The sequence below is a fragment of the Phocoena phocoena genome, chromosome 11 (assembly GCF_963924675.1).
Source record: "Phocoena phocoena chromosome 11, mPhoPho1.1, whole genome shotgun sequence".
Lineage (NCBI taxonomy): Eukaryota > Metazoa > Chordata > Mammalia > Artiodactyla > Phocoenidae > Phocoena > Phocoena phocoena.
In genome coordinates, this window is record NC_089229.1 from 10,362,548 (window position 1) to 10,371,815 (window position 9,268).

At 59.5% G+C, this 9,268-nt stretch overlaps 1 protein-coding gene across 1 annotated transcript; it reads right to left on the reverse strand.

Moving 5' to 3' along the window:
- Positions 1-7,523: 7,523 nt before the first annotated feature.
- GALR3 (galanin receptor 3) lies at positions 7,524-9,268 on the reverse strand. Its single transcript, XM_065888132.1, has 2 exons — positions 8,910-9,268; positions 7,524-8,286 (listed from the first exon to the last, which is right to left on the reverse strand). The coding sequence occupies exons 1-2, from the start codon at positions 9,266-9,268 to the stop codon at positions 7,524-7,526; spliced, it is 1,122 nt and encodes a 373-aa protein (XP_065744204.1).

Consider the following 9,268-nt stretch of genomic DNA (forward strand, 5'->3'; position numbering starts at 1 on the left):
CGGGGCTGATCACCCTAGAGAGCCTTGAGGCAAGGTTTCTCAACCTCAGGTCTAAGGGGTTCAATTAGTGGGCCATTAGAGAGGTATGAACCCCCTGAAACAATGCAAGGTTTTGTGTGAAGAGTATGCATGTACTGATAAAAGGGTCTATAGCTTTTATTCTGAGCAGGGTCCACATTCAGAAGAGGTTAGGATCTCTTGCTGCAGAACTTTGGGAGCAGATAGGTGAGAGGCCTGCCCAGGGCATCCTGGGGACTGCCTGGGCACTTCTGGGACCCGTTATCCCCTAGGGCAGCCTGCTTTCTATTGGCAGAGCTGAGGAGGTGGGGCGTGCTGAGACTTTGTGAAATTGCCCTGAGATGACTGCGCATTTCTAAGATAACTAACCTGCCTCGGAGACTCACGGGCTAACCCCTAACAAGTCCTTGGCCTGGACCAAGCCATCCCCACCTGGCAAGTGGGGCGCCTCCCTGCAGCATCCTCCATCCCTGTGGTGCCCCGCCGACCCATCCCTGGCCCTGTAGCCATGTAACTAGGAGAATGACCACTGGGGCAAGCAAGGGGGCCATTATGAGCCCCACCCTGACCGTACAGACAGTGAACAAAAGGCTTGACAGATGAAGGTGGCTTTGGGGCCAGCCATCAGACACTTGCCAGACGGCCAGGCAGCTAGCCAATCTGCCTCGATCCTTTTGCGGCCAAGATTTTTCCTGCAATCCCAAACCTCTCTGAAGATCCAGCCAGTTAAAGTCAGCCTGACATTAGGGTGAGTCAGAAAACACCCAAGTTGGCCCTGAGCAGACTGGGCTGAGCAGGGCAGGATGGAGAACTGGACACAGCAGGATGGAGAACTGCCCACACGGGAGTTAGCTCTGTTACTAGCTGCTCTGGGAGCTACCGAGTTGGTGGGGGGAGCAGGGAGGGGGCCGGGGGGGTTGGGGGGGCAGTAAGAAGAAGTCCCGTTTGCTGATTTCCCCGGCTGGGTAGGGTCCTTTGCTTTATATCTCCCATTTCATTCACGTTGGAAATACCTATCAAGCACTTGCCATGTGCTGGGCAATGTTCCAGGTAGGAATACAACAGGGAACAAGAAAAGCAAACTAAAATCCCTGCCTTTGCCCATGGCAGACGGCAGTAATGCCTGGGGGGTGTTCACAACTTCTCCCAACCATGCTGTGAGATAACTGGCCTTGCTGGTGCTTTGGACAGGTGAGAAAATGCAGGTTTGCCAGGGTGACCCAACCAGGCAGCTGGGCTGGACCCTGGACCCACCCCCAAAGCTCGTGCTGTTTCCACCACACCTGAAATTAGAGCTTTCTCAGAAGCAGAGTTTCCTAAAACTGAGGGCGACAACGTTTGTTGAGCTCCTACCGTGTGCCAGCAGGCCCTTTACACAAGCCCTTTGATTTAGTGTTTGCGGCCAAAAGGGTAGCCAGTGCCCTTGCCTCCACTATTTTATAGATGCAGAAGATTGAGGCTCAGGCGGAGAGGAACTCGCTTGAGGTCAGACAGCAGCGCAGGACCCAGCCCAGCCCAGGAATCTCTGCCAAGGTTCCCAAAGTGCCAAAGTCCCCAGTGCTCCTGAGACACAGTAGAAACCGATGGACCTTACTGAATGAATGTCTCTGTCCCCGTGCAGGGAGGGGTGGGCCCTTTCCTCGCTGAGCACATTGTACAGGGTGCTCAGTGGACAAGGCCTGCACCTGGTCACCTGGAGGAGAGAGAGGACAGTATGAGGTGACGGGACTGAGCTGGGTCTGGAATGGTCTTTGCTGATCTTTTGGTGGCTGCCCGAACTATCGCAGGCCTTCCGAGGTGGTGGGAGAGCTGGGAGCGGCATGAGCCAGGCCTGGCGGATGGACAGGCACAAGCTGGCTTTGGGGCCGGGAGGTGGCCTGGAAAAATGCAGGGCCCGGGAGCGTGAGGGGCTGGCCAGAGAGAGGGGTGAGACCAGGCTGTGGAGATCCTGAGGTCTGAAGATTTGCCCTGGCGACAGAAAGCAGGTGAGGCAAGCTGTCACCTCCACCCTGGAGATCAGATGCCTCCTTACCCAGAGCAGGCACCACGGGCTCCGGGTAAAAGCCCCACCAGCTCCCCAGATCGCTTCAGATGCTGAGCCCAGGGCAGGGTTAGGAGGTCAGGAAGTAGGACTGATTGATGCCTGGATAATACCAACGATGTCCCTGGCTCCCCCCAGCAATAGGGCCCAAAGTGAATTAGCCCAAACCCCCTGATGCTGGCTGGCTCTCAAGCTAACTCCGAGACCTTGGTGCCTGCAAGGAGATATGATCAGTTCACTTTACAGTTGAGGAAACAAGCTCAGGGAAGCAAAGGAGTCTTACCTGAAGCCCCAGACCAGGGGCCAGAGTGGTCCCTTGTCTCTGTGACTGGTCCACGCCAGCCTGGTGCTTTCTCCCGCTTTGAAGGTTGGGGAGGATGGCACGTGTTATAGAAGCACTTGGCCATCAGCATGCCCAGTGGGGCGGAGACAGGTGAGTCGCGCCTCCCCAGTTGGATTGTGAGGGTTTGGTGTTTTTTCTTTTGGCCACACCACGTGGCTTGCAGGATCTTAGTTCCCCGACCAGGGATCGAACCCGGGCCCCTGGCAGTGGATGCTTGGAGTCCTAACCACTGGGCGGCCAGGGAATTCCCAGATGGTGAGGGTTTTTGATGGAGGCAAGGGTCCGCCCGGGAGAGCCCTTGAAACCTCGCATATAGCTGGCAGCACCAGGGGGCAGCCCAAGGCAGTGTGCCTAGAGCGCAGCCTGGCTCAGATGGCTCAGTTCTACGGGTCCTGAGGAACAGAGAGGTCAGCTACGAAGTGCAGGAGCCAGGATTCAAACCCAACGATGCGGCTCACAGCCCGTGCCTTGACCCCTGCACCATGTCACCTCTCTGAGTTGACCTGGCAGGTCCACCAGATGCCCAGTCCAGCACCCTCCCCCAGCGCCACGGCCGTCCGAAGCACCCCCAGGAACTCCAGGCTGGCACCCCTTGTCCCCAACCCCTCCTCACCCTCCTTCCTCCTGCTTCAGTCTCACCCTACACAGAGCCCAGGCCTCTAAAGCAAAGTAGCACCAAGCAGACGTCTCAATAAATCAATCTTGTCCTCTTAAGCCAGGAACAATTCCACCCCCGCACGGCGCGTCCCTCTGGCCTCATGCCGTCTCGGATCCAGCTGGCGACTCGCAAATGAGCCCTGCCATCAGTGCTGAGGACTGATGTTCATTAACAGGAAACCTCGGGGTGGTTAATTGGTATTTATGTCCCCAGGGTCACAGCTCGAAGTTGACAGCTGGTGCTGTTCTCGTCGGCCCGAGGCAGGAAGAGGTGCTGGAAAACGTGGCTGTACCGGGGGCCGCAGCTCGCCCACCCTCCCTGGGGCTGAGTTTCACCCTTGGCCACGCTTGCTACACAGGGCGGATGGCTGTGGGTGGAGGTCACCTTTGCATGTTCAGGTTCCTCCCTCCCCTTCAAAAGACTCCTACCTGCCCCTTCTCCTCCCTAAAGACCGTGGAACTGAAATCAGACCAACCTGATTTAGACCCCAGCTGTTTGGGGCTAGCTGTGTGATCTTGGGCAGGTTACTTAATCTCTCTGAGCCTCAGTTTCTCCATCTTCAAAACTCTAAGGCAGATGAGACACAACTTCCAGAGGCAAGTGCAAGGCCTGAGATACAACAGATGCCCAGTGCACCGCCGCCCCGTGGACACCCCCGCCGTGCGCCCCAGGCCCCTGGTCGCGACGCGCTCCAACCAGACCTCTGCCCGCATCACCCCCACTGCCACCCCCAGGAGCCCAAGCCAGAGGCTGGGGGTCATCTGGGACACCGCTTAGCCCACGACAGTTAATCACCATTTAGTCCCGACAGCTGCATCTCGTATGGGTTTGTCCCGTCTGTCCACGTCTCCCCACCCGCTGCCGGAGCCTCGGATGTCTTCATCTCTCTGGATTCTCACACCAGCCTCCTAACTGGTCTCCCTGCCCCCAGTCTCATTCTGCTTTCCCTCCCCGGGAAAAGCCTGCCTTGCAGCCAGAAAGAGTTCCCTAAAGAGTACATCTGATCAGGTTACTCTTTTGCTTAAAACCTTTTCGTGGCTCCCCATTGCCCTCAGGACAAGGTACAGTCTCGGTTTCAGACAGGATTTACAGAATCCTTTGCAGCTGCCCCTCCCGCCCACCTCTCCCACCTCACTTCCTGCTGGGGCTCCCGCGTACCCTGTCCCAGGCCCTCGGCTCCTCGTGCTGTGCCAGACTGCAGGTAGAGGACCCCAGGTGGCCTGTGTGTGTATTCTCCCATCTCTCCTTTCCCCATCTGTCCTAACTCCCACTTCAGGACTTGGCTTGGGCATCAGCTCCTCCAGGAAGTCTTCTCTGCCTCCCCAAGCTCGTTAGGGCCCTCCTCTGGGCTCCCACAATCCCCTGTGCTTCTGTCTTTCTCTACTGCAGGAGAACTCTGTACTCAGTAGGTGTTCAGACATAAATGTTGCAGGCCCATCCCTAAGAGGTCTGCACAAACAGGAGGGTGAGAGGGCTGCAGAATTCAAATCTCCCCCAGCCAAGAGGAGCTCCTCCCTGGGACCTCCAGGCTGCCCTGAGCCTGGCCTGAGACCCTGCAGGAGGCTCAGGTCGGGTGGATTCTCCATGAGGCAGCAGCCAGGGCTCGCTCAGCCTCTACCCCAGCCCCCATTGCCTGCCTCCGGCCCTGCAGGACTCGGCTCTCTCCACCAAAGGATTACAACCATCTGCCCTTCCAAGCATTTTATGAGCCCCCTGAGGCAGACCCAGGAACCTCAGGGGCCGAGCCCAAGCACGGCAGCAGGCCATCAATCTTCCTGCCAAAGCCATGGCAAAAATAATCTCCTAGTCCTAGGCCCGGCCCTTGGTGGAAGCTTTCCTGGCCCAGGGTTCACAGAGCAGCCTCTGGATTGGGCTCCTTGCTGCCACCCTGGCACCTCCAACCCAGCCTGTACACAGCAACCCTAGGGCACCTACCCTCCTGAAAACCCTCAATGGCATCACTGCCTGCCTGAAGGATGAAGTTCCTGCCCCCCAGCTAGCCTAGGAGACACACGTGATCTCACTGCACCCACCCTCCCGGGCTCCCCAGGCCCCACCCCGCCCTGCTTCAGCTACACAAGCCCGCTTACTGCTCCCACCTGTACCTGCCTTGGCACAAGCTGTTACTCCACCTGGCAGGCCCTTCCCACCTCTTCCCAGGAAAATGCACATTAAATGCCATCTCCTCTGGGACTCCTGCTTCGATTGCCCAGGAAGGCAGGAGTTTCCTCCTCTGGGCCCTTTCAAACTGTGTGTACTTTTCCCTTATGGCCCCATAACACAGTGCTATCCTTTCTTCTTTTGGTGTTTGGCTCTCCAGCTAGACTGAGAGCTCCCAGAAGGCAGAGACCAGGCCAAATTCACGCTGTCTCTGGCTTCCTCTCAGGGGCTAGCTTAGGGCAGGCGTTCAAACGTTTGAGGGATAAAGGAAAGAAGAAAAGAGAGGGTCACGTCTTTCCTTCCCTGGCACCTCTGTCCTCATGTATCAAATACCGGTCGTGTGCCTACCCTGGGCAGGCTGTACTGCCCTCCATTAGTCGGGGTGTCTGGACTTCTTTATCTGGTTCCAATGGGCCAGAGAGACCCCTTCAGAAGCAGGAGGCCTTGGGGTCCAGCCAAGGGCCTGGGCTGTATGAGTGTCCCTCTGCCAGGCCACTGTGTGTGGAGGGCTTCCACTGACCGACTCCTCCCCTAGGCCTGGGGTTTCACGCAGGTTCAGGCGCTGGATCTGCCACTCCCCGGCTGGGCGATTGTCTCCTGCCCATCCTAGAGGTAGGTAGGCTGTTCCCAGTCGGTCACCTGTCCATGCGCACAGAGGTGACCCCAGCTGGGTGACTGGACCAACCACAGCATAAGCCAACCCCAGGAGATTTTGTTCCCCACTTGTATTTTGCAGGCACTCACCACTGTTGTGTAGCAAACCTTGTCAGATGCTCTTAGATGTTCTTCCGATGCTGCCTGGGCTGCCCTGAGAGCCATCCCTCTCGCCCAGTTAGAATCCTGGCTCTGTCTCGAATTTGCCACTTGGCTTTGGTCAAGTACCTCATCTCCTTGAGCCTCGGTTTTCACTTCTGAAAATAGAGGTAATATCCCTTGCCTGCGGGGGTTGGTACTGGTACGAGGCACGGATGAGCCAGGCGAGGTGTGAGTGATGGCCTCAGGGAGACAGAGGCCACAATGGGGGCTGCAGAAGCGGCAGCATCACACCCCCTGCCCTCCAGGAAACACTCCCACCGCCGCAGCCTGAGCCAGCCGGGGACATCTTGGCAGAGACGTGGGAGAAAGAGCACAGGACCAGGTGTCAGCCCCCGTGCTGCGCCCTTGCAGCGGTCGCTCCCCAGCTGCGTCTCAACCTCCCCCTGAGAAGGCTGACTGCCGTCCTGACCCCTGGGTCTGTGGCAGGTGGCAGGCAGTGATGAGGTCTCAGCAGCTGCCCACTGTCAGGGAGGGCCTTCCCAGGGTGCCCAGCAGCCGGGAGGTGTGCTGGAGAGACACGGAAGCCGAAGGTCTCAGGACTCAGCCAGAAGCTAATAAGCGTTATTGGCTTACGGTGAGGGAAGAAGTGAGTGGCTCCGCAACCATCGAGACTGATCTATTGGTTAATTAGGAGGTTTCCACACCACAGACTACCTCAGCTGTGTGCAGGGACAGGTAGGGAGAGGGCCACAGGGTAATCAGGGCTGCTGGAAGGCCAGCTGGGGCCCGAGTGTGGCTCAGCGCCTCCCCGTAGCCAGGAGCACCAAACGGCTGAAAGAATAATGCGAGGGGTTTGGGTCAGGCAGTGGACCTAGGACTCGACGGCCGGGGGGAAGCCCTCAGCACTCACTGTACCTGAACATAAGTCTCCTAAGGAAGGGGGCTGGGAGCCCTCTGAGGTTTCTAGGGCTTCCAGTTGAGTGTGGGGAGCTGCAGGTTTGGGGAGGAGGGCTGATGGAGGATCAGGAAAAACCAAGAAAAACCTTGGAAACCATGGGATCTGAGGAGAAAAAAAAAAAGGGAAAAACCGTATTCGGTTCTACTGAGTCGAAAAAGTTAAACAGCAGTGGGTTTGAACCCACCCTCTGCCAAACACTGGCTATGTGACAAACCACTCAACCTCTTTGATTCTTGCTGTCTACATCTATAAAGTGGAATTGATCGTATCTGCCTTGCAAAGCTGTTTTGATAATTAGATTGAGGAATGTAACACCCCATACAGATGGGCGGGCGGATTGCCCTCCTTCCTGTCAGCCTGGTCATGGACAGCGTCTTGGGGCTGCCTAGCTAAGGGCCTGCACTTGGCTGCGTTGAACCATTTTCATCGCCCAGGGGTGTCCACTCAGTGGACTGAGTGTCTGTCCCCAGCTCAGCCACTCCTCCTCAGAGGGCTCCTGGCTTTGGCCCCATCCCCTAGGGGCGTCCTGTCCAGGGGGAAGGGGAATGACAGACAGACGTACACCCGGCAGACTGGAGGCAGACAAGGTTTATTCCGGTCCTCGGGCAGGCAGGGCCCGGCCAGCCTCTGTGCCGCGGGCCGGTTCCCGACCCGGCTCCCCGCCCCAGCCGCCGCCCGTCGGCAGCTGCCCGCGAGGCCTAGCGTCCCCGAGGCAGCCGGCAGGGCCTGGGGACGCCGGGCGGACGCGACGGAGGGCGCGGCGGGAGCCCGGGGGGCAGCGGGGGCGGCGGCGGCCGCAGGGCCACAGGCGGCGGAGGCGCGCGCGGAAGTGGCGCGAGGCGAGCGCGTAGACCAGTGGGTTGAGGCAGGAGTTGGCGTAGGCGAGGCAGTGCGAAGCCAGGCGGCAGGCGTAGGTGGCCGGGCTGAAGGCGAAGCGGCCGTACCAGAAGCAGAGGATGAGTGCGTGGTGAGGGCCCCAGCAGAGGGCGTAGAGCGCAGCCACCGCCAGCATGGCGCGCCCCGCGGCTCTGCGCCGGGCCTCGGCAGCCGCCGCGCCCGCGGGACCCACGGCCGCCCACAGGAAGCGCAGCGTGCGTCCGTAGGCCAGGCTCACCACGGCCACGGGCAGCAGGTAGCCGGCGGCGAAGGTGGCCACGTCGAGGGCGCGGCGGCGCGCGTCCTCCCAGGTGGGCACGCAGAGCTCGAGCGCGCCGTAGCGCACGATGCCGTAGTAGCTGAGGTAGGGCGCCGAGAAGAGCGCCGCCAGCAGCCAGACCAGACCCACGGCGGCGCGGGCGTTGCGCGGCGTGCGCAGCGCCCGGGAGCGCAGCGGGTGCCGTACGGCCAGGTACCTGCGGGCGGGCGCGGTGTCAGCGAGGCGGGCGGGCGGCCGCCTAGACGACCGTGTCTGAACCTCGGGGGTGGGCGGGCATCGCGCGCCCGGCCTCGCATGGAGGTTGTGGGGATGAACGGAGTCAGCGCGCAAAGCGCTTAGAGCAGCGCCTGGCACCTAGCGGGGCTGGGTCAGAGGCTCAGAGAGAAGTGACCGGCCCGAGGTTGTCAGCTAGAGAGTGAGCCTGGGTTTGACCCCAAGTTTCAGGCCATGAAAGCCAGTCTGACCACAACCTGAGCCAGGTGTGGGCGGTAATAAACTATCTGATGAATTCATTGGTGTGTTCCTTTTGCCATTCATTTCGCTCTTACAGACATCACGTGCCAGGCCCTGAGCTAACACTTGGGACACAGAGATGTTCTCCGGAAGCTCCCAATGGAGTTGGAGGGAGGGCAGGATGATCCCCTCAAGCATGCCCTGCAGGTGCCCAGGGAGTGGTTGGTGGGGGCCGGGGAGCTGTTCCTTCTCCCCCCTCCTATGTCCCTTTTTGGTCCCCCATTCCCTCCTTTCTAAGGCCAATGAGAATCTGTTCAGGTCTTCCCTCCCCAGCCCAGACCCGGCCAGGTCCCCGACACAGCTCACCTGTCCACCGAGACGGCCGCCAGCGTGAAGCTGCTGGCGTACATGGTGAGGTAGATGAGCAGGTGCACAGCCTTGCAAACGAGGGCCCCGAAGAGCCAGGCGTCGAGCGTGTAGATGGTGGCCTGGAAAGGCACACAGCACAGGATGAAGCAGAGATCGGCCACTGCCAGGTTGAGGATGAACAGATCCGTGGTGCTGCCCGGCTCCTGCCAGGCGCCCAGGCCGGGCTGCAGCAGCACTGCCAGCACCAGCCCATTGCCCACTGTGCCCAGCAGGAAGATGAGGGCAAAGACCACGGGCACTGCCACAGCCCCCATACTCCCTGGGCTGTCCAGCGAAACGTTCTGGGCATCAGCCAT

Coding starts and splice junctions, on each gene's coding strand:
- GALR3 (XM_065888132.1), bottom strand. CDS start 9,268: ATGGCTGATGCCCAGAACGTTTCGCTGGACAGCCCAGGGAGTATGGGG. Junction 8,287..8,909: donor GCGGCCGTCTCGGTGGACAG/GTGAGCTGTGTC, acceptor GCCCGCCCGCAG/GTACCTGGCCGTACGGCACC.